General features: G+C 40.7%; 1 protein-coding gene across 5 annotated transcripts in view; it reads left to right on the forward strand.

Moving 5' to 3' along the window:
* LOC144511333 (F-actin-uncapping protein LRRC16A-like) overlaps positions 1 to 24,367 on the forward strand; it is a 380,857-nt gene that overhangs the window by 108,428 nt on the left and 248,062 nt on the right. For all 5 annotated transcript variants that reach the window (XM_078241629.1, XM_078241637.1, XM_078241604.1 and 2 more), the window contains one exon: positions 15,075 to 15,196. In XM_078241629.1, coding sequence (XP_078097755.1) covers positions 15,075 to 15,196 — 122 coding nt within the window. The remainder of the gene's footprint in view (positions 1 to 15,074; positions 15,197 to 24,367) is intronic.

Genomic DNA, 24,367 nt, shown 5'->3' on the forward strand with positions numbered 1-24,367 from the left:
GCTCTCATGCCCACATGCCTGTCCTTGGCCTGTAGCAATGCTGCAGTGAAGCCCGTTGCAGCTGGAGGAGCAGCATCTCATTTTCCAGTGGGGTATGTTGCAGCCCTCAGGACTCAACATTGAGTTTAGCAGCTTTAGATTGTGACCTTTCTCCTCTATCTTAAACCCTTCTTTAAAATATCGCATACATATATTGTCTCAATGCAACCCCCATCTCCGTCCCACACCGGGCCATCTATCTTCTGTTCTTAAGAGATGTTACATTTCGTTGCAATCTCTCACAGCTACAGTTTAATATCCAACACGTTTTCCCTCTCTTCCATCCTTGGCCTGCTGCAATGCTGCAGTGAAACTCAACGCAAACTGGAGGAGCAGCATCTCATCTTCAGATTAAATGTGTTACAACCCTCAGGACTCCAGGTTGAGTTCAAAAACTTTGGACTGTGACCCAACAACAGAAAATGCTGGAAAATCTCAACAGGTCTGACAGCATCTGTGGAAGTCATGATGTGGAGATGCCGGCGTTGGACTGGGGTGAACACAGTAAGAAGTCTCACAACACCAGGTTAAAGTCCAACAGGTTTATTTGGTAGCAAATACCATAAGCTTTATGGTTATGGAAGGAGCAGTGCTCCGAAAGCTTATGGTATTTGCTACCAAATAAATCTGTTGGACTTTAACCTGGTGTTGTGAGACTTCTTACAGCATCTGTGGAGCCAATGTTTCGAGTCAGGATGACCCTTTGTCAGAGCTAAGCTATGACCTTTCTTTTCCATCTTAACCTATTTTTATATATCCCAAACATATTTTGTTCATACGCAAAAATCCTCCCCCATCGGGCCACCTGTCACTTGTTCTGTGTTGCAATCTCTCCCAGGTCCCACTAATCGCTGTTCCAGCTGTTTCACTCCCACTTATTCAGTATCTGACCGAACACATTCTTCTATCTCCTTAGTTCTGAAGAAGTCTTATGGATTTGAAATGTTAACTCTGCTTTCTCTCTTTGCCTATGCTGTCAGATTTTCTGAGTTTCTCCAGCATTCTCTGTTCTTGTTTCACATTCCAGCATTTGCAGTATTTTGCTTATTTTACAGATATATTAAGACTGCTGTGCTTGAACAGCTTTTAGATTCCAATATGCTTGATCCTGGAAGGTACATGTAAATACAGAGTTTTTGGTATGTAAATTTTATTGGATCTAACATGTTGAGTCAACAGTATGTGTTGATTTGAATGTGTCCTTATTTTCCAATTTCTATGTAATAACACACTGCACGGGAAAAGAGCAGAGAAGTGACACTAATCAGATAGCTCCGTTTGTTATCATAAGAAATGTATTTTAGTCATGCTTCTTGTGCACCATCTGTTTTAGCATTTTTTTGTGTTATCGGTGCTGTTCTGTCTTTATCCAGCAGTCCTGTATTGTTACTGCAGCAGTATAATTGCTTCTAATTGCTATAGTATTTACTTTAATCTGGACTAATGCTCTTCTGTTGTTTTTAGTGATTCCCCTGGGGTTTTGCAGAGTAGGACAGGGGCAGCACAGTGGCACAGTGGTTAGCACTGCTGCCTCACAGCACCGGGGCCTGGGTTCAATTCCCGGCTTGGGTCATTGTCTGCGCAGAGTCTGCATGTTCTCCACCTCATCTGTGTCTAAACTACTTCCTGGCCCACAGGACTCTGATTGCATCAATTGCAAAGACTTCCTTGCAGAGTAGGAATTGATTAGGTTGATTGACAGGTAAGGTCAAATGACTGAGAACCCAAGCTTATTTGCTGCTTGGAGTTGAGAGAGAACAGTGCCTCTCTTTTCCCCTCTCTGAAGTTGGAAACTGGAATCTACCAGGAGATGAGTCTTTTTCTCTGAGATTCTGCTGTCTGAGAGTGGATCTTGGAGAGTTGCTCTTTGGAAGCTTCACAGAGAGGAGTGTCCCTTTCTGTCTCTGAAGTCTCGAGGCTGGAAGCTGCCAGAGACCAGGTTTATTTCTCTGAAGTTCTGCTGTTTGACGATATATCTTTCTCTCAAAACTGCTGTCTGGATCTCTGTCCAGAAGTGTTAAAAAGCTGGAAATCTAGCACCACGTGAGCAATACTTCTTTTTTATGCCAATTAATTCAGAAGAAGGATGTATGTCTGTGGGGATATTTCTATAAATTGGAACTATGGAGATTGCTAGTTATTAAGAATTATGCTTTGTCCTGTTTAAGTATTCTAATTGGTAAAAGTTATGCTAATTCTTTTTGCTGTATTTTAGCTCTGTTATTAACTAAAGTTTGTTTTAATAAAAGTTTCCTATTGGGTTAATTGCATCACACCTTATGCTCGCTCTATTGCCAAAATCAAAAGTAAAAGTTGGGGTCTAGGCTAACTTCACAATATTCCTTGGAGTTTCTGATGTGGTCCCTAATGTGCTAAAGAGCTGGCACAGGCACAATGGGCTGAATGGCCTCCTGTGTTCTGATTTTTGATCATAGAAGAAGCATGATTATTTGGAATTTTGATAATGCTTGAGCTGCCTGAGGTGGTTTTCCCCATCCCTAGATGGAGACATGTTGGATGTAGAACCTATAAGTAAACAGAGTTGGCTGCTGCTGTCTCAAAACCACATATGCCCTAAATGCCATTAAATAACTAGGCAGTTATAAGATTATACTGTAATTACTCAATGGCATCCATGCGTAAGGGTAAATGAGTAACATCTATATTGCAATGTCCCTATATTAATATCCTGTTGTCTCAGTTGGTAGCATTCATCTCTGTGACACATCATTGTGCATTTTGAATGCATAATCATGGCATTTAGTTTACTATCTTCTATCTGTAAAATCATTTTGGATGTACCTTTGAAGAACGAAAAGCCCAAGTTTCCACAGACATTCCTTATTACTCAGACCAGAGCTGGTACCCTTGTCAAGGTCTCACCAGAGCACTGTACAGATTGATTATGATTTATCTTTGACTTTCAATCTACTCTTCTGGCTGTACTGTTCACCATTCGGTTTGTTGAATGCTGCTCTGCCTTGGTTGTGTATCCAGATTGGTATGTTCGTGTCGCCCAAGGTTAACCATGAATCACGTGTGGTTACCTGGGAATCCATAATTGCAATACTGATTATTAAATAAAAATGAGTAACCTCTCTGTCATTGGGCATTTGCGTGCACTTTAAAAGTCCTTGAACAAGTTGCCTCCCAATCTGTTCCCACCTTTCCTGAAATTTCATGTTTTAATCACTCCAATCGGGTTACTGCTCCTATCACTGGATGAAACCACTCTTATCAAAAGTCACAAATGACGTGCTAAATGATTGTGACAAAAACAATCTGTCCTTTCTCATCCTTCTCGACGTTTTTGCAGCCTGTGATGTGAATAACCACATCACTTCTTGAATGCCTCTCCACTGTTTTACAGCTGGATGGGTCTGTTCTCACCTGGTTTCATGCTTATCTATCTAATTTAAAGCTTTTCCTGCTGCCTTTCCATTACCTCTGGTATCTCCCAAGCATCTATCCATGGCCTCCCCCTTTTCCTCATTTGCATGTTACCCCGCGGTGACATAATCTGAAAGCACAGCTCTAGTTCTTGCACGTACACTGATAGCACCCAGTTCTACCATACCAGCATCTTTCAGCACTCCTCCACAGTTGTTAGATTGTCAGACTGTATATCCAACCTCCAATACTGGATCAGCAGATATTTTCCCCAATTAAGTATCTGGGTCTCTGAAGCCATTGTTTTCAGTCCCCACTTCAAATCCCATACCCTAGCCACAGACCCCATTTCTCTACTCGGCAACTGTCTGAGACTCAATTGGAATCTTGGTGTCATATTTAACCCTGAGATGAGTTTCGGACTACATATTTACCACATCACTAAAACTGCCTATTTCCACATCTCCCAATTTCACCCCTGTCTCAGCTCACATGCTGCTGAAACCCTCACGTTTTTCACACCTATAATTGGCTATTCTAATACACTTGTGGTCGTTTTCCACATTTTACACTTTCTAAACTGTAACTAACTAAACTCATCCAAAGCTCTGCTGCCAGTTTCTTAACTTGCACCAAGTTCCTTTCATTCATCACCCCTGTGTTCTCCGACCCAAATTGGCTCCTGATCATGTCCTGCTTTTAAGACATTTTAAAGCCCTTATTCCATGATAAGGTCGGATGTAGGGCTGTTCACTGTTCAGCATCATTCACTACTCCTCAGATAATGAAACGGTCTGTGCCCATATGTGGCAAGACCTGGACAATATTCAGGCTTGTGCTGATAAGTGGCAAGTAACATTCATGCTACACAAGTGTCAGGCAATCACCATCTCCAACAAGAAGCATTTCAACCATCTTCCCATGACAATCAATGGCATTGCCACTGCTGAATGCCCATCACCAACATCCTGAGGGTTTCCATCGACCAGAAACTGAATTGGATCAGCCATATTAATACTGTGGTTACAAGAGTAAGTCAGAAGCTGGGAATTCAGCATTGAGTAACTTCCATTCTGACTACTCAAAGCCTGTCCACCCTCGACAAGGCACAAGTCAGGAATATGGTGGAATACTCCCCACTTGCCTGGATGAGTGTAGCTCCAACCATACTTAAGAAGTCCTGTCTTCACATTGAGGATACCCTCAATCATGTTGTGTAGCACTATCACCGTGCTAAATGGGATAGACTTTGAACAGATCTAGCAACTCAAGACTGGACATCCATGAGAGGCTGTGAACCTCAGCAGCAACAGAATTGTACTCGACCACAATCTGTAACCTCATGGCCCAATATATCCCCACTCTAACATTACCACCAGGGGATCAACCCTGGTTCAATGCAGGAAGGCATGCCAGGAGCAACAGCAGGCATACCTAAAAATGAGGTGTCAACCTGGTGAAGCTACAACACAGGACTACTTGCATGCCAGACAACATAAACAGCAAGTAATAGAGCTAAGCAATCCTGCCACATCTGACTGAATGGTGGTGGACAATTAACAACTCTGTAGGAGGAGGCTGCACAACTATCTCCACCCTCCATGATAGAGGAGCCCAGCACATCAGTGCAAAAGATAACGTTGAAGCTTTTGCAACAATCTTCAGCTGAAAGTGGTTGATGGATGATCCTTCTCGGCCTCCTCCAGAGGTTCCCAGCATCACAGATGTCAGTCTTCAGCCAAATTGATTCACTCCATGTGATATTAAAAAAAATGGCTGAAGGCACTCGATACTGCAAAGGCAATAGGCCCTGACAATATTCTGGCAGTAGTACTTGGCTCCGCTGGCATCCACTTGGCAATATAAAAATTGCCAGGTATGTCCTGCACATAAGAAATAGGACAAATCCAGCCTGCCCATTTACTGCCCCATCAGTCTACTGTCGATCATCAATAAAGTGATGGAAGGGGTCATCAACAGTTCTATCAAGCGACACTTACTCAACAATAATCTGCTCACAGGTGCTCACTTTGGGTTCCACCAGGTCACTTCAGCTCCTGACCTTATTATAGCCTTGGTTCTAACATGGACAAAAGAGCTAAACTCTAGCGGTGAGGTGAGTGATTTCCCTTGATATCAAGGCAGCATTTGACTGAGTATGTCATCAAGAAGCCCGAGCAAAACTGGAGTCAATGGGAATCGGGGGAAAGCCCCACCACTGGTTGGAGTCATACCTGGCACCAAGGAAGATGGTTGTTATTGGAGGTCAGTCATCTCAGTCCCAGGACATCACTGCAGGAGTTCCTCAAGGTAGTGTCCTAGACTGAACCATCTTCAGCTGCTTCATCAATGACCTTTATTCTATCAAGGTCAGAGGGGGGATGGTCGCTGATGACTACATAATGTTCAGCAACGTTCGTGATGACTCAGTTACCTTTCATCAACTTTTCTTTTACTTTCTACCCTTTTACCTTTACATGATCTATTACCAACTGTTCCCTTCCTTTTTTGACTTTTCTGTCTTCCTTTCTGGAAATGGCCTATCAACAGGTATTCACTGTAAGCTGTAAGCTCAGTGACTCTTATAACTACACTTCTTCACATCATACACTTTGTAAGGGCTACATTCCATTATCCCAGTTTCTCAGTCCCCGTTTCAAATGTTCTGATGATGCAACCTCCCATAACAGCACTTCTGATATTTCTTTCTTTTTCCTCAACCAAGAATTACTCCCACCCAATGATTGTCAGAACCCTTGATTATGTCTATTCGATTCCCTCCACTTTTGTTCTCCCCATTCCCTGTCCTCCCAGGCCCAGGATAGGGTTGTCTTTATCCTCACTTTTAACCCACCATTCTCCATGTTCAATGGATCATCCTCCACTACTTCCACCACCACCAGCTTGACACCACCAATAAATCTATCTTCTCCTTTCACCTCCTTCTCCTCACCATCCAAGGCTATAATCACTCCTTCCAGGTTAACAAAAATGATTTGGGTATACTTTCAGTTTATTATACTGTATTTGTTGCTCACATTATGGTCTACTTTATATTGAGGAGGCCAAGCATTACGTGGATGACAGCTTTGCAGATCACCTCTGTTGAACTTGCAAGTGTGACTCTGAGTTTCCAGTTGTCTGTCATTTCAACTCTCCACCTTCCTCTCATACTGACCTCCCTGCTTCCTGCAGTATACCAATGAAGCTCAGCGTAAGCTTGAGGAACAGCACTTCATGTTTTGATTAGATACTTCATTACCTTCAGACACAATATTGAGTACAATTTCAGGCTGTAACGTCTGCTCCTGTTTTGTTTCCATTTTCTTTGCAGGTTTTGGTTTTACTACCTTTACTAATGTGTCGGTGCAGACTCGATGGGCCGAAGGACATCTTCTGCGCTGTATAATTTTATACTTTTTTGTTTTTTGAGGGCAGCTGTTCAGAATTCTGTCACTCAACTTCTCTCGGCACATCTTTTGTTTCTTCACTTGTCCAATTACCACCCCCTTTGACCTTGCACCCTCATCTCTTCTGTCCTTTGATCTCACCAGTGTTCCACCCATTGCAGGTCTCCCTCTTTTTGTGTTTTTTTCCACCCTCCCCATTTTCAATTGCCTAAAGCCCATGACATTGCTAACTTTTTCCACTTCAGCACTCTGAAACTTCAATCCTGTTTCTCCACAGGTGCTGCCCAAGTATTTCCTGCTGAGTATTTCCACAATTTTCTGTTTTTGTTTTAACTTCCCGGCATCTACAGTATTTTGCTTTTGCATCTTCTATTATTGACATTGTACATGTGGGCCCATTGCCAACTGACACTGAAGTCTTTCAGGCTAAGGAAAATAACACAGATAATGATATCATGTGAGGAGGCTTAGAAAGTTACTTTGAGGAGCTGTGACCCAGCTGAAAGATTCATATCTAGGAATAAAGCTGAGGATGAACTTTAACCTGCCGACAGAGAAGCTTTTAAGGAAAAATTGGATAAATGAATATCAGAGGAAGAGAGCAAGGCAGCGGGATTAATTTTGAATTACTGACAAAATGTGCTATAATTCTCTGCACTAACTCATACAGGAAAACATTGTTGGCAGTGTTGGAAGATGGGGTTGCTCAGGTATTGTGACAGTTCATAGTATTTTTTAACTGTTTGCATACTGCATTTTTTGGGAAATATGGCGACCAATGAAAGCACAGAAATATATTTTTTCATTTGTGAGTGTCCTGAAGCATCCCTCACAGGTCTAAGAATAGACGGTTCTATACTGTTTCATTGAGATGTGTGTGGTTGTAACCATGAAATGCAGAATAGATTATCGTTGAAAGGCAGTATTTCATGACAAGTCATCCCATTTTCATTGAGTGCAATTTTCCCTGTCACTAGCACATTTCAATTCCGTACTTCTTAAAATGTCCCTGTTCTGTCCATCAGCTGCCTAGCATTTACATTGCTGAGCTGTTGCAGTCACCAGCTGGAGCCATTAGCCATACAGATGGACAGTTTAAAATATAAAAAAACAATTGTCATTCTCTTGTTGTGCTCCTGATGCACAAAAGCTAATAGGGAAAAATCGCTTATACCATTTGCAATCTTTTATTCTTATTCAGTTGTCTATATCCATGTGATCCAATCTCTCCTCTCATTAACACTTTCTCTCCTCCTTTACACATTTTCATTATTGTATATTGCTGGTTTAGTCTTCAGCTCTTTCGTTACCTTTCTATAAGTAAATCTCTTTTATCTTTTAGAGACATTCAAACAGATGATGAATTAAATTATTTCTAAATTGATAGTTTAAATCAACGTACTGGTAGCCAAGTATAAAGTGCAGCGTAGATTTTGATTGGGTCACTTGGGTAGATGGGAATCTCAGATGCCCTGAGATTTTGAATGGTGATCGATTGTATGCTTCTTTAGTATTACACGTTTACATAGCATTATATCGAGTTTATGGCATAGAAACAGGGCATTCGGCCCAACCAGCCCTCACCTTTGTTCATGCTCTACTTGAACCCCCTCCCAAATTTTCTTGCTCAAATCCATCAATGTAATCATCTATTTTGTTCTCCCTTGTATGCCTCTCTAGTTTTGCTGTAAATACATCTATACTGTTTGCTTCAAATATTCCCTGCAGTAGAGGTCCATATTTTTGCCATTCTTTGGATAAAAAATTTTCCCCTGAATTCTCTGTTGGATTTCTTGATAACAATCTTGCGTTATAGAGGATCGAGTGATCCTCTTCCCCCCACAAGAAGAAACTTTCTCTCTGTGTCCACTCTATCAAAACCTTTCATCATTTTGAAGACCCCTATGAGGTCACCCTCAACCTTCTCTTTTCAAGAGAAAAGAGACTGAACCTGTCAATCTTTTCCTGGTAACCCATGCATTACTAGAATCATCCTTGTCAATCTTATTTGCACCCTATCCAGTACCTTTATAATCTTTTTTTTGGTATTGCAACAGAACTACACAACCTATGTGTTGCGCCTATGTAGGGGCAGCACGGTAGCACAGTGGTTAGCACTGCTGCTTCACAGCTCCAGGGACCTGGGTTCGATTCCCGGCTTGGGTCACTGTCTGTGTGGAGTTTGCACATTCTCCTCGTGTCTGCATGGGTTTCCTCCGAGTGCTCCAGTTTCCTCCCACAGTCCAAAAATGTGCGGGTTAGGTTGATTGGCCATGCTAAAAAATTGCCCTTAGTGTCCTGAGATGCGTAGGTTAGAGGGATTAGTGGGTAAATATGTAGGGATATGGGAGTAGGGCCTGGGAGGGATTGTGGTCGGTGCAGACTCGATGGGCCGAATGGCCTCTTTCTGTACTGTAGGGTTTCTATGATTTCTATTAATATGTTCTAACCAAATTTTGATAGATTAAAATAACTTCTCTCATTTTCAGTTCTGTCTCTGTAGAAACTGAGCCGAGTGCTTGATTTGCTATTTTTATGGTCTTGATAACCTGTGGTGCAACTTTTAGAAATTGGTGTATTTTTACTCTGAGATTCCTTTCTTCCTGTACTCCACATTGATTTGCACCTTCCAAATAATAAGTGAACTCCCTGTTCTTCCTACCAAAATGTACTACCTCACATTTATCTGTGTCGAACTTAAATTGCCAATTTATTGCCCATTCTGCAAAGTTTCTTAATGTTTTCCTGTAATTTGTTGTACACTCCTCAGTATAGGCTATCTCTCCCCACCACCCCTCACCCCCACCCCACCAATTTGGCATTATCCACAAATTTAGAAATCGTGTTTTTGCTTCCAAAGTCCTGATAGTTAATAGAAAGGGCATCAATGGATCTAGCACCGATCCTTGGGGAACACTACTTCCTACCTTTTGACACGCTGAATTATTCCCACTCCCTCCTTACTGTCTTGAAGCCAGCCAGTAATCAATTCTTCTTTTGTTTAGGCAATAGGACACCCCTCTACATAGCGTCAATCGGCTGGATTGTTACAAAAATCCAACTGTTTGAGTATTGTCCTACGGGGAAGGGAAACTACCTGGCCTTGGTAGACATGACTCCAGCCCCATAACTGCCTGCAAGGCAAATAGGGATTGGCAATAAATATGGAGTAACAATGTCACTGAAATCTCTGGAGGAAATACAAATGCCTCTCTTACTCCCTTTACATCTACAGCTCGAACTGTTCAAAACAGTGGAATTCTCATTGTGGCATGATAGAAAATTCCTCCAGGGTCATTTCTACACTGAATCATCATGCTTTTAATTATTAAACATCACCATTTCTTTTAAATCTTCTGATTGAAGTTAGAGTGCTTTGAAATGTTAATTCGTATTTTAGCTCTGTGTGTAAAGTATTGTGATTTGTACCATTTACTTAATATTGTGTGATCAGATTCATCTTTAGTTTGATTTAAAAACTCAAGGGATAGAGTGTCAGTAAAATTTTTTAATGATATTGCAATTATTTTCTGTGGCAGTGCACCTTAATTGAGGCCTCTGGTTCACAGCTTGCTTAGAGAAATGGAATGGACTAAGAAATTACCATAACATTGCTAAAATCCTGTGATATCATGTAATAAAAAAAGTAATTTCGTTTATTCAGTCTTAAACCAGTGGCTGTGATTATGATTTATTGGAAAGGTCATCCAGATTTTGTTCATGGTTGGGTGAAAGTCCTGGAGATGGATGTTCCAGTATGAGTTTTCTCATGAATTAATTCTCTGGTATCAAAAGCTGTTTTTTTATGAATAATCTCAATGTGGATATCATCGCGTCATTAGTCGAGTGAATTTTACATTGGATATCCAGATAAAATAGTCCATTCCTGCTGCGCAATCTCAATCTTTTGACTGTTGATCAGGCTACTTATCGTTGAATTTGGAAGCTTTGGTGCAGAAACAAATTGCTGAGGGCAAGGATGAAGCCAGAATTAATTTGTATGGTCATTTTAATATGGGAAACACACTGAAGTGCTTTAAGATTCGATGAATAAACAGCCATTTATAAAGTGATTAGGAAAGGTGATTGTTCCTTTCGTTGAAAATATGGATTTTTGGAATGTTTTTAAAGGAAGCTTATGGGAGATATTTAATGCAGGAGTTCCTAAGAGCTAGGCCAAGGCCTGGATAAAAGGAGAATAGGATGCACAAAAAGATTAGAATAGCAATTATGCATGGTGCAGAAGAGGATATAAGGCTGGTGAAATAACAACTGTAGAGGGATAGATTCGAAGATTAGAACAAGAATTTTGAATTTATTGTGCTTGGGGTACGAAGTCAATGTAAATTAGCAAAGGAAAGAGGCTGAGTGGGATTTAGTACGGGGCATGGTGGAGTTTTGGATAAGTTGGAATTTATGAAGGATGGGAGACCAACAAGGAGAACATCAAACAAATCGAGTTTGGAAGTGGTGAAACTCAAAGTTATGGTTGCAGGGAAAGCTATGACAGCATGAAATAACTTATCCAAGCATGAATTTGAGTTAAAGGGGCGCGAGGCTGGGCTACTGGGGTGTGATTTATTTTGTTCAGTTGTGTGAGCAGAAAATTTGGGTGTAGTGCTGTCATTTAACTGCGAAACTTTTGCATGATTATGGAAGTCTCCATCACCTGTTACTGGGAATTCTAGATATTTGGATCCTGTTTGGACGTTTTTGTGGAGATGGCGGTTGGGCTTGCATGCTGCAAAAAGACATAGTTTATGTATCAACTCCTCTTGTTGCTTTTTATCGTCTTTCTATGTAAATAGTTGCCTTCTGTCACATGCGGGTGAAGTATATTTTCCTCATTTTTTTATTACTTAATTTGCTTTTTAATGTGTTTAAAAGAAAGCATCGGGGAAGAAAACAGGAGAATCATTAAAAGATCAAAGAAATAGGGTGGGGCAGCCGAGTTCAAAGTCCGGGAGAAAGAAAAATACAGAGTCCTTTGTGTGGAAATGATTTCAGTTCTAAGGTGCTTTTATTAAACATGATCTGTGCTGTCAGTAATAACAAAAAGAGTGACCTTATGACCTTGTTCAAATTTTAATAAAATCAAAAACGAAATGCTGGAACTATTCGGCAGGTTAATCTGCATCTGCTGGGAGAACATGCAAGTTAATATTTTGGTGTAATCCTTTGTTAGAACTGGAGGAAAAAAACAACAGCATTTAAACAGGAACAGAACAAGGGAAAGGGAGAAAACTCTGACACACAGGAGATACAAGTACAATTTAGTTGTGCTTAAAAGAAATGTGTGAGATGATTATTAACATGAAGCGATATGGAGAAACATAATTAAAGAAACATAATAAAAGAAACATAATGAAAGCCAAAAACGTACAAATAGGTGAATTGAATCTGAAGTTGCAAAGTAGAATAACATTCTACAGCATGAGGAAAAAGAATTGCTCCATACAGTGTACAGGTTTCCTCACGATTGCATAGTTACAATGGTAGGTTCCCGATTGCAGTGCCATCCAGGCCTCCCTCCACAGCCTTCTCAGTTCCCCCATCCTATCACCAGCATCCTGGAACGGTCTTTTCTGCTTGATAGCACATGCAAATAAAGTAACCCACAGTTTTTGTTTGTTCCAACTGAGCTACTTTGATGAGTTTTGATGGTTGCATCTCGTAGAACACTTTAGTGTTTCAGGAGCAATGACCTTTGAAGAGCAGAAACTGTTATATAGGAAAATGTGGCAGCAAATTGTGAAGATCTCACAAAACCGCAAGTGAGAAGAGTGTCATTATTTTATGGGATGTTGGCCTTGCTGGCAATGATGGCATTTGTTGCCCATCCCTAATTGTCACAACTGAATGGTTTGCTAGGCCAATTCAGAGTCAACTATATTGATGTGGATCCAGAGTCACATGTGGGCCAAACCAGGTAAGGACAGCAGCTTTCCTTCTCTGAAGGGCATTAGTGAATATGAAAATGGGTTCTTGTAACAATCAGTGGGAGTTCATGATCATCATTACAAAGAATAGTGTTCACGGTTGAATGAATGAATTAATTGGGTTCAATTCAATGCTGAGGACCCCAAGGGCCACTTCCTCTTGACTGTATACCACTGTGCTACCACCTCTGGTGGGTCTAGTGGGACAGGAAATACTCAGGAAGTCCCACACTAGGACTGCACAATAATTGCCTGGGGAGTTCAAACTTCTGATGGGCAATTATCCTGCACTGGGAGCCATCCGATACTCTGATTCAAATTGGAAACTTTGCATGGTTCCAACTGCCTTACCAGAATAGTTACCCAGGAAGAATTAGATTAAAACCACTCCTGGGTAACAATACTAGTGACCCCACTCCCTGTGCCCCCCCCACCCCCAGACTCCTCAACTACCACCCCTCAACTACCCCCCCCCCCATTCCTTACTCTGCCCAACAACCCATCCCCTCTTCCTATCCACTTACCTTATGCACTTGCCTACTTCCTAGTTTCTCAAAGTGGTTAAGACCTTTAAACTTACCAATTTTATGGCAGCTCGTGCTGTAAAAAACGTCATGGCTTCACTTCCCTCAACGTGCTGCTGACCTGTACAGCAAGTCTTGGAACCCTGCACTGCACTTTTCTCATCAGACCTCTGAAATCTGTAGCTTCCGACTAAGGTAAACAAAAAGGAGTAGGGAGGCAGTCGAAATGTGCTTGCCACTCCTTGGAAGTTCTGGCCCAATATTGTCTTTGGCTCAAGTCACAAATTCTAAACTCATTTCACAGTTTCCAGCCATTCTTTGGCTGTAACAATGGGTTTAAGCACATTATTTGTAATCTCGGGGATTAGTTCAACCTTTAGCTGAGTTTCTAAGATCACAGGTGGAATTCTCCCAAAAACATTCTAAGTGTTGAATTTGTGGGAAAACTGGAGTAATTCTCGCTGATTTTTTCAGTGGGGGTTCACACTAGAATCTCTCATACTCCGTGCAATGCAGAGGCCACCAGCGTGAATATCATTAGATTTCAGGGGGGGAGGGCCCATGTCCACCTGGGAGATTTAAACCAGCGGGCCTCTGCACATGCGCTGTGGCCTTGAATGTCAGCCTCCCATTTGCTGCCCAGCTCAATTGCTGGCCACCCCCCCCAGCCCGATTGCAGCCCCCCCCCCCACCCCACCCCGAACATTCCCAGTCTTCCGCCCCGGACCGCCCTGATCTCCAGCACTCCCCAACCCTTCCACCCCGGCAGACCACCCCAATCGTTGGCCTCATTCAAATTGTCTTTATTTTTAGTGTTTTGGGATTTTTGTGCCTGGATTCGTTTTATATGCAAATTACATCCCCCCCCACCCCCCCCCCCATAAAATTTCATGGAAAAATGTAACCCTTTATCTAGAATTTTCTCTAACTGTCTAGTGATATTTTGTAGCAATCACTTCCAAAATTACTGAACGACTTGAGGCATTCGAGTGAGATGATAAGGTGCCTTTGCCTCGAGTTAGAAATGTATTAAGTGTAATTGACCCCGGGATATGTATACAGAGTAAAATTCTCTTCCCTAATCCTGCAACATGTCTTCACAGATATGCGATGGAATGACAGGTCTCTCCAGGCACCATAATTGATTTGCTTTAGTGGCAACATTGAAAAGAAAGATTAGCCCATTGCTCTTTTTAACTCCCTCCCCACCAAAGAAAGTGCTGCTAATAAGTCATGCTGCTCTTTAAGTATTTAGTATTACAGTTAACCCTTTGTATTGTTTTAAGCTGCAGTAATTCCTGCGCAAGTAAAATGCCTAAGAAAACCACAAACTTGCCAAACCTGTTGCAAAATGATGAAATGCAGAAATATTCCTGGTGAGACTAACCACAGTAACAGTTTTACCAACACCAGATTAAAGTCCAACAGGTTTATTTGGTAGCAAATGCCATTAGTTTTCAGAGCGCTGCTCCTTCGTCAGATGGCTAATGGTCCGAAAGCTAATGGTATTTGCTGCCAAATAAACCTGTTGGACTTTAACCTGGTGTTGTTAAAACTGTTACTGTGTTTACCCCAGTCCAACGCCGCATCTCCACATCGAGACTAACCACCTCAGGCGTTTATTGTTGGATATGGGAAGGAATCGTGTGTCATAGAACCTAAGTTCAAAGGACACAGGTCCTTAATTTCTTTTAGTGGAATTGTTTGATTTATGTTTAATTCACTTTTCTAGAGTTGAAGAGTTTTTGATTGTTTAAAAAAATATTTTTCAGTTGATTGTGGAAACTGATCGATGCACTTTTCCTCTGAAACTAACTTCATCAGAAGAGGTGAATGAAGTGGTGGGGAACCTAGGATCGTGCCTCAAGAAGATGCTCCCTGGTGTCTCTCCAATGTAGGTACTCTCTTCAAAGCCATGACCTTTGTAGCATTTAAGTAAGTGTAAAACATTTGAAGTCAGTTTGATGAAAAATTTGGTTTGAATTAGCTGATCCTATTGAACTTGTTACTATATTTTATATTTGATTCCACTTTGTGCTACCTCAGTGTAGGTTGCCTAGCCCCTTCACTCTGTTTTGCCATTCAGTGAAGTCATAGCTGATCTGTGACCTCACTACAGGCATCCACCTTTACCCCACATTCCTTAGTGCCTTTGGTTAGTAAAAATCTGTCAGTCTCCGTTTGAAAATTAACAAATGATTTAGCATCAATCACCAATTGTGGAAGAGTTCCAAATTTCTGCTATTCTTTGAGTGTCGAAGCATTTTCTAATTCACTTCCGAAAGGTCTGGCACAGATGGAGACCATAATGTCATTGTGCCTGTGGCAGCTTTTTAAGAGCTATCAAATGAGTCCCAGTTCCCTTGCACCCCCATAACCTTACAAATTTTCCCTTCAAGTTAGTATGCAATTCCCTTTTTTCATGGTTGTAATTGAATCTGCTTCCATCACGTTTTAAGGCAGTACATTCCAGATCTTCATAACTCAAGTGTTTTATAAAAAACCTCTTAATTTTGCCTCTGCTTCTTTTGCCAAATGCTTAAAACTTGTGTTCCCTAGTTACTGACCCTTCTGCTTCTCCTTATTCACTCCCATCAAAACCAACTCCATCAAAATCATTCAGCGTTTTGAACAGCCCTATTAAATCTCCCCTTAACCATCACTGCTCTAAGAGCAACATTATCATAATTTGAAGAGAAGAATTTTTCGTGGCTATGGGGAAAAGATGGGGTAGTGGCTTTAGATGAATTGCCCTTGCAGAGCACAGACATAATGGGCCAAATGGTCTTCTATGCTTCCTCCAAGTAATTAAATTTCCACATCCCTTGTACCATTCCAGTAACTCATTCTGCACTCTAACAGTTTGACATCCTTGTGTGGTATTCGGAGTTGGAGACAATACTCTAGCTGAGGCCTAAACAATGATTTACAAAGGCTTAGCATAACTTCCATGCTTTTGTATATTATGTATCACTTATTCTGCCACCTTCAAAGGTTTCTGTACATATACTCTCAGCATCTCAGTTTTAAAATTCTATCACTTAGTTTATGTTGCTTCTCCCTTTACTCCCAAGAAAATGCATCACTTGTCATTTCTCTATGTTAAATTCATCTGTCGTGTGCCCGTTCATTTCACCAGTCTATATCCTCCTGAATTTTTGTTAAGCTTATTCCTTTCACTGTTGTCTACATTTTAGAGTTTTATATTTATCTGCAGACTTTGAAATTATGTTTTGTATAATCGAGTCCACATCAGCCCACTGCACTGGCTGATTAAATCATATTTCTCCAAGTTGCAATTAAATTTGTCTTGGATTAATGTCTTTCAAAGTTTCCCCTGCATCAGCATTAGGCTGACTGAACTGCATCGTCAGGTTTATCCCTCTCTTTTGGAATAGGGGTGTAGCATTTCTTATTCCCCAGTCCTCTGGCATCATTCAGTGATTAGAAGATTGTGGCAGAGCCTCTGCTATCTTCACCCTTCCTGCAGCAATCTAGGATGCATCCCACCTGGACTGGGTAAGGTTTCTACTTTGAACTTTGCCAACCTTTTAAGTTGCTTTCCTTTATTCTATATAATTTCACCACTACCTCCCGTTTTACTGTTTTTCCTTATGTCACTGTTGGCTCATTTGCCATTCATCTTAATTCAGTGTCTTCTGGTTCTCATCCCTTCCATCAATGGGAACAGTTTCTCTCTATCTACTCTCCTCATGATTTTGAGCACCTCAATCAAATCTCCTCTTGACCTTCTCCAAGCAGAATAAACCCAGTTTCTCTGATCTATTGATCTAACTGAAATTTCTCATCCTGAAGCATTTTCTTAAATCTTTCCCATACCCGCGGTAAATCCTTCATATCTGTCCTAAAATACGGTGCCCAGAATTCGGCACAATACATCAGTTGAGGCTAAATCACCGTTTTGTAAAAGGTTCTTCAAAACGTCCTTGCTTTTGTACGCTCTATGCCCCTGTTTAAATAGTTCAGTTTGCCTTTTTAACCAGTTTCTCAATCTACCCTGCCGCCTTCAGTGATGTGTGCACTAAATTTCATCTGCCACATGGCTGTCCATTCTACCAGCCTCTCTGTGCCCCCTTGAAGTAATCACTATTCTCCTCCTCACAGTTCAAATACTCCGAATATTGTGACATCTGTACACACGCACCCAGGTCATGAATATATAACCAGAAAACCAGTGGCCCTAATACTGATCCCTGTCTCCATGTATAGATCCCCTTTCTGATCCCTGAATAGTCCCACTCCTCCTCTACCACCCTTTTACTATTTCTATGCTTATTGAAGACTTTTGAATTCCCTTCTATGCTAGCTGTCAGTCTCAATTAGCCCTCTTCCGTGACTAACTACTCTTTATGATGCTATGATCACTGTTGTCTAAATGTTCACCAACTGACACTAGATCCATTTCATTCCTCAGAACCAGCAAAGCCTCTATTCTCATTGGGCTGGAAACGTACAAATCAAGCAAATTCTTGTAAACACACTTCAAAAGGTGTTCCCTCTCTCAGCCCTTTACTCTCTTAGAATTTCAGTCTATGCTAGGAAAGTTCCCCATTATCATTACTCTGAAGTTCTTACACCTCTCTAAATTCACTGTAAATTCGCCTTTCCCATTAGTTGGTGGCCTGTAGAGTATATTCAGTCATATAATGAATCATCTCCCTCTTGTAACTTAGTTCTGACTAAATAGATTCAGTCCTTGACCTCTCCAGGACATCCTCTCTCTCCAGCGCTGTAAGTTTCTCTTTAATCATTATAGCCACTCCTCCTTTCTTTCCTTCCCTAGCTTTCCTGAACATCTTATATCCAGGAGCATTTAATAGCCAGTCCTGCCTTGTTTGTCCAGCCAGGTTACTTTTGTCCCTATGACATCATATTCCCATGTGGCTAATTGTGTCTGGAGCTCTCTGACCTGTTTTACCACACTTCATGCATTAGCATTCACTGTAAACCTAACTTAGACGTTAGTGCATTGCCCCTTAGTCTGACCCCACCTAATAATACCTTACTATTTCTTACTCTAAAGTTATCATCATCTCTCAGTCATGCGTGTGCCTTGTTCATCCTTCCTAATGCTGCATTCTGGTTCTTATCTTTCAGTCGAGTATGTTTAAACCTTCCCCAATAGCAGTTGCAACTGCCTCATGAAGACCATGGCAGTGAGTGATGATGTTCTCGAATGCACTGTGAAAGTGTGGTGGAAGTAGATAAAATCCAGGCTTTTAAGCAGAAGCACCTGAAGAGAGAAAATTTGCAGGGCTGTGAGAAAAGGGCAAGGGCATGGGACTAGCTGAGTTGCTGTTTCAGAGAGCGAGCATGAATATGATTAACCAAATGGTCTCCTCCTGTGCTGTGTGCTGTAACCATTCTCTAATATTAGCAGAATCCTCTTTACTAAAAATAGATGCAAAATACTCATTTAGTATCTAACTCATGCCCTTTGCAAGAAGAGCTCTGTTTTGGCCCCTGATCAGCCCCACCATTTCTTTGTGGTCCATAATCAGCCTCACCATTTCTTTGACTACCCTTTCATTATTTATATGTCTACAAAAGACTTGCAGGTTCCCTTTTATGTTAACTGTTAATCTATGCTCTTGCACTTTAGTTCCCTTTTCAATTGTCCTTTGTGCTTTCTATATTGAGCTTGATCCTCTGTTAGCATGCAATTCCTAATCTCATAACGTTAACTAGCGGCTGTTGTTAAACAAAAATTCTATAGAATTGATCTGCATTCGGCCTGGCAAGATGAAAACTGTATTTTGTGCCAAATTCTTGAATTTCATGCTTGAGAAAATAAAAGATAATTGAATTGGCTTTTTTCTTCCTTTAGATTTCTACACACCTTTTATTAAAAATACAAGGGGGCAGGTTGCCAATGAACTCTCAGATCACTGAAATTTTAGACACTGACTAGGAGATGTGTAGGAACATCAAGTAGTGTCGTACTGGTAGAATTAATCTTAACTGACATCCAACAATGAAAAGTATTCGGACACATAACTGGAGGTTAATGCTCCCTGAAAGTATGAATGATCTCAACAGTATGTTGCATTGCCATTTCATCATTGGGAATATGGAGCTGTAACTAATAAAGCGTTTTGAGAAATGTTTGCTTGCAAATAACTGGGAGATAGATCGTGGGGTGGAGTGGCAGGTGGGAAAGTTTCATTCCATTGAGAATGTTTTTTCTCTCGCTCTCTCTCACTCTCTGATGATCACATTACCTGGTCAGGTTCTCCTTTGCTTTACTTCATTAACATCAGGTTTTTCACATAATTAATTCAACAGCTGTAATTCTGTCATGACCCTGTAAAAGGCGTTGCCTCCAAGTGGTCTGTGAGCTAAGAATTTTTGTGTACAAGTAGTCCCCTTTTAATCCGTGAATAATTCAATTTAAAAATAATCCAGCATTCAAGCTTTATTCTTAAACAAGACAAAGATTAGTTTATTACAAAATCACTGCTAAAAGCTACTTAAATAAAAGTGATAAATTTATTAACTAAAAACAGATACAAATATTAAAATGCAGAAAAAGAAAAAAATATACTTAAAGATGAGATGCAGATCAGTCCTTGTCAGGTATCATTGTGGGCCAGTTGTTTGAATTTCTTCTTTCTGAGTGAAGGAGTTGAAACTTGAAGTTTGGTTTAGCAGCTGCAATGACTTGGTGAAGTTGGATAGTAATGTTTTGCTATGTGGGTGGATTTGACAAGTAGAGCAGATACTGAGAGAGCATAAACTGGAAATTGTAGTTTTCTTCTCAGAAGGCCTAGGCTAATTTTCTGGATGCTTTATTCTGTAATTCCCAATGGCAGGGAACCCCAGCGCTCACATGTGACTCAAGGTTAGTTCAGCTGAGAACTGTGTGCTGCTATTGTCTCTCTCACTCAGTTGGCTTCTTGCAGCCTCTTTTATACAGTTTAAAACAAATAATGGCTGCTATGTTTCAAGCAAGGCTAGGAAGGTAGTTAGAGTGCAATCTTTGAAGAGTGTCTTCCTGCCAGTAACAATGAAGCCATGAATTCTCGCATCTTTGGAAGATTCCACTGTGTCGGCAAGGCATCTGTGAATTATTAATGACCCTCTTGGTAACTGATTCTGAGATAACACAGTTCAACAATGTTCAAGCAATCATCTATGGAGACGGCCGACTGTTGTGACTTCCATCTTGAAAGACCTTTAAAAGTTAACTTAAAGGTTGTTTTTAAGCAGGAATGTAACCCTTTCCCTTAAAAATCCACAGTATCATAACCACACCGTTCTGGCAGTTCTGACTCCTGTATAATGCTTCTGCAGTATGTCATCTTTCTCTCGTAATCACCCTGAACATCATAATTACCTTCAATGTTTCTCATTCTTGTTCAAGGACCCCTGATTATTCTTGCCTTTTGTCAAGCTAACTTTTAACAAACCACAATAACTCACATGCTTCCAGCCCTTTCGTTTGCATTTGAAATGTACTTTTTCCATTAATATAGTTCTTATTCCATCTGCTCAATGAGCTGTACGATTTGTTTTTTAGAAGATTCATCTTTTTGATTACAGGTCATCATCTCTTGCTATTTATTTTCAATCCATAACTCCAAACACATCTTATTTGTCTTCTCAAGTATTTGCAACCTATCTGCAATCAGTATTATGTTATCAACATACCTGATGTAAAGTTTTCCATAAGCTTTCCATTGATCTTGAATGCACTCTCAAAGTATTAAGTATATGTTGAAAAGTTTGATATAACACATCCTTGTCTCATTCCTCTGATCTATACTTAAATTGTTAATTCAGTATCAACTTATATTGTGGCTTTTTTCTCATAAGAATTTATAATAAATCTCATGTATTTTCCATGTTTCAACTCTGAGGGCATTCATTCATTTTATTCTTGGTGCTACACCCAACGAACTGCTTTCGCATAATCTATGAAGTATTTTCTCCATTTCTGTTGATCACTCCCATTATTTTCCACGTGTTTCTTTCCACATTTACTAAACCAAATTATGCTTGCTAAATTACCAGTCCAGTCTCCTTGTGATCTCCTTGAATATGATTTCTAACAACATGTTTACTGCATGGTTCATAGATTTGATGGTTCTGTCACTATTGAATTTTCACATAGAATTAATTTCTGGTGTTTGTGAATCTTTCTGTCTTGCACGATAATTGAATATTTTCTGCTTGCTAGTCTTGCTCGTAGTCTGTAGGAATTTTGTTATATCTTTACTATATTCCTATGTACTTTATAAAAAAAAGAGCCTAGGCCTTTTGTCGTCTTGAGCCTCTTGGCATAGTCTTAAACTTTTGGATTATATTCTTCTCCTCCTTCAGGTAGCATACCCTAAGGGTTGGAGACTATGGTCTTCCATTGGATTGGTCCGTGATTATGCTTGGCAAAGTACTGAGGTGGTCTGCTGTTGTCTTCTGCAATATGGCTGACCATAAACTCTTCCATTCTTAATGACTGCAACTTTGCAGGTTGTTAATCAACCCGTTTGGCCACCTTATTAACCCACCTTCCATAGCCATCAAGTCCTTTAAGTAGGACATGAACCCTGAGTTTCCAGCCCAGAGGTAATGATGCTATCTCTACGCCACAAGACCGTTGAGCTCTGTATGCAGTTTAAGTCAATCAAAATCAACTTGTGTATATCTTATGGATTTTGAGATAACAACAGTGCAACAAAAGCCCTTTTTAAATCCACGAGAACTAAACCCCACACGCCACTTGACGGTAGCTTGATTTATCATGTATTTAACTTCTGATTAAGTGATCAACAGTTGTTCTAGACTCACCTGCACTTCCTTGATTTCTAAGGGAACAATATGTTCCAAATTGCTCATCTACCTTTTAACTACCACCTAATTTTTATTCTTTTCAATTTCTCCACTACCTCCTGCTTTACCCTGATGAAGAGTAAAATCCTTCTCTTTACTGAAAATAGATGCAAAGTACTCAATTAGTACCTAAGTCATGCCTTTTGCTTCCACAAGAAGAGGCAGAAGGTTGCTAATCAAGCCCATATTCCTTTGACTACCCTTGATCTGTTTTTGTTTTTAAATGACTCATAGGTTCCCATACGAGCCAATGCTCATTCGCTGTTGTTGTGTATTCATGTTATTTCTAGTGTTTTCCCACTAGCAGCTTTGCCGTGGAACAGGGGCATTTTAAAGACCGATCATGTGACATCATCATCTATTTGCATGGGCAAACGGGCTGTCTACCTTAGCAGCTTGTAGTGTTAATGTCCTTTCAATAAAGCTCGCCATTGGTTTGAACCTTCGAGTCCTGCAGCCTATCTGTTAAAGCCACCACATAGACACGAACCATGGAAAGATCCATTGACTTCAGGTGGGATTTTTCAGTCTTGGGGTAAGCGCAGCTGGAAAACCCCACCCATTACCTTGAAACCCTCAAAGATCATGTTAAAAACCTATACTGGAGAAGTAGTCCCATTGAGGGACCGTATTGATGTCACCGTGCACTTGGATGGACCGTCTGCAGAGTTGTCCTTACATATTGTCAAAGGAAACTATCCAGCTCAAATGGGAAGAACCTGGCTTGAATAGGTCAGATTAAATTGGGCTGATGTAATCTCATGACAGATTCCGAAGCAGGTCTACCGAAGATCTTGAAGAAGCCTGCCATTGTCTTCAATAGTAAGCTGGGAAGCATGAAGGATATCTCTGTTAAGTTAAAGCTTGACAGAAGCCAGGAAAGATGCTTAAAGGCCAAGTCAGTGCTGTATTTAACCAGGCCTAAGGTAGAAGCAGAATTAGAGAGGCTGGTCAAATTTGTGTCCTCGAGCCTGTTGCTGTGAATGATTGGACCATGATGATTATATCTGTGATGAAGAAAGATGGATGGGTTGCTGTCAATCCTGTATTGTGTGCAGAGCAATACCCTCTCCCTCTGATGATTTATTCACTGGATTGGCTGGAGGCCAACATTTCAGTAAAATCGACTTTGGTAAGCATATCTTCAGATGGATATGGATCCAGATTCACAACAATACTTGATGATCGTAACACACGAGTTATTTCGATATAAAAGACTACCATTTGGCATCACATCTGTACCTGTGTTCTTCCAACCTACGATGGATCAAATTTTAAGCAGATTAGTAGGAGTCCAGTGTTACTTGGGCAATATTTCAGTTACTGGAAAGAATGAGGAAGCACATCTCCACAACCTAGATGCCACACTCCAGAGATTAGAATATTGCAGACAAAGAGTCCGGGAAGACAAATGTGAATTTTTCCAATCTTAGCTTGAATATCTGGGTCATGTGATAGATGCAAGGGGCCTGCAGGAATTGCCTTTGAAAGTCAAAGCCATTACTGAGGCACCTGTCCATTAACTTAGGCCATTTCTGGGCATGCTAAATTATTATGGAAGTTTTGTCCTTAATCTGGCCATTATTCTTAAACCCTTACACAACTTATTGGGTCAAAAAAGGAAATGGAAGTGATTGGATCAGTGCACGAAAGCCTTTGTACAAGCTAAGGAGGCATTATTAAAGTAAGAAGTCCTGACACACACTGGTCCGAATTTACTCTTGCAACTGGCATGTGACGTGCCACCCTATGGGATGGGAGCGGTGGTTTGCCACGTAATGCCCACAGATGAAGAAAAGCCAATAGCTTTCACATCAAGGTCCTTGAATAAAGCAGAAATTAGTTATGCACAGATAGAGAAAGAAGTCCCAGGAATCATTTTTGGAATACAACAGTTTTACCAATTCGTGCATGGGAGGCAATTTACTTTATTGACGGAACATTGTCCTCTGACAACGGTATCTGGGCCTCATACAGAGATTCCATCTCAGGCAATGAGCAGGATTTGAGGTGGACATTGCTGTTGTTAGTACACATACAAAATATAGTATCTTCAGTCAAACCTACGTAGGAACGCTGATGGACTCTCCTGACTACCCTTACCCAATAATCCATCTCAATAAACAGTTTGTGTGGAAACATTTTCCACCAGGAGCCTCAACACCGGTGCCCCACAAGGCTGTGTCCTCAGCCCCCTCTATACCCTTTATACACC

This window comes from Mustelus asterias, chromosome 2, assembly GCF_964213995.1.
Source record: "Mustelus asterias chromosome 2, sMusAst1.hap1.1, whole genome shotgun sequence".
Lineage (NCBI taxonomy): Eukaryota > Metazoa > Chordata > Chondrichthyes > Carcharhiniformes > Triakidae > Mustelus > Mustelus asterias.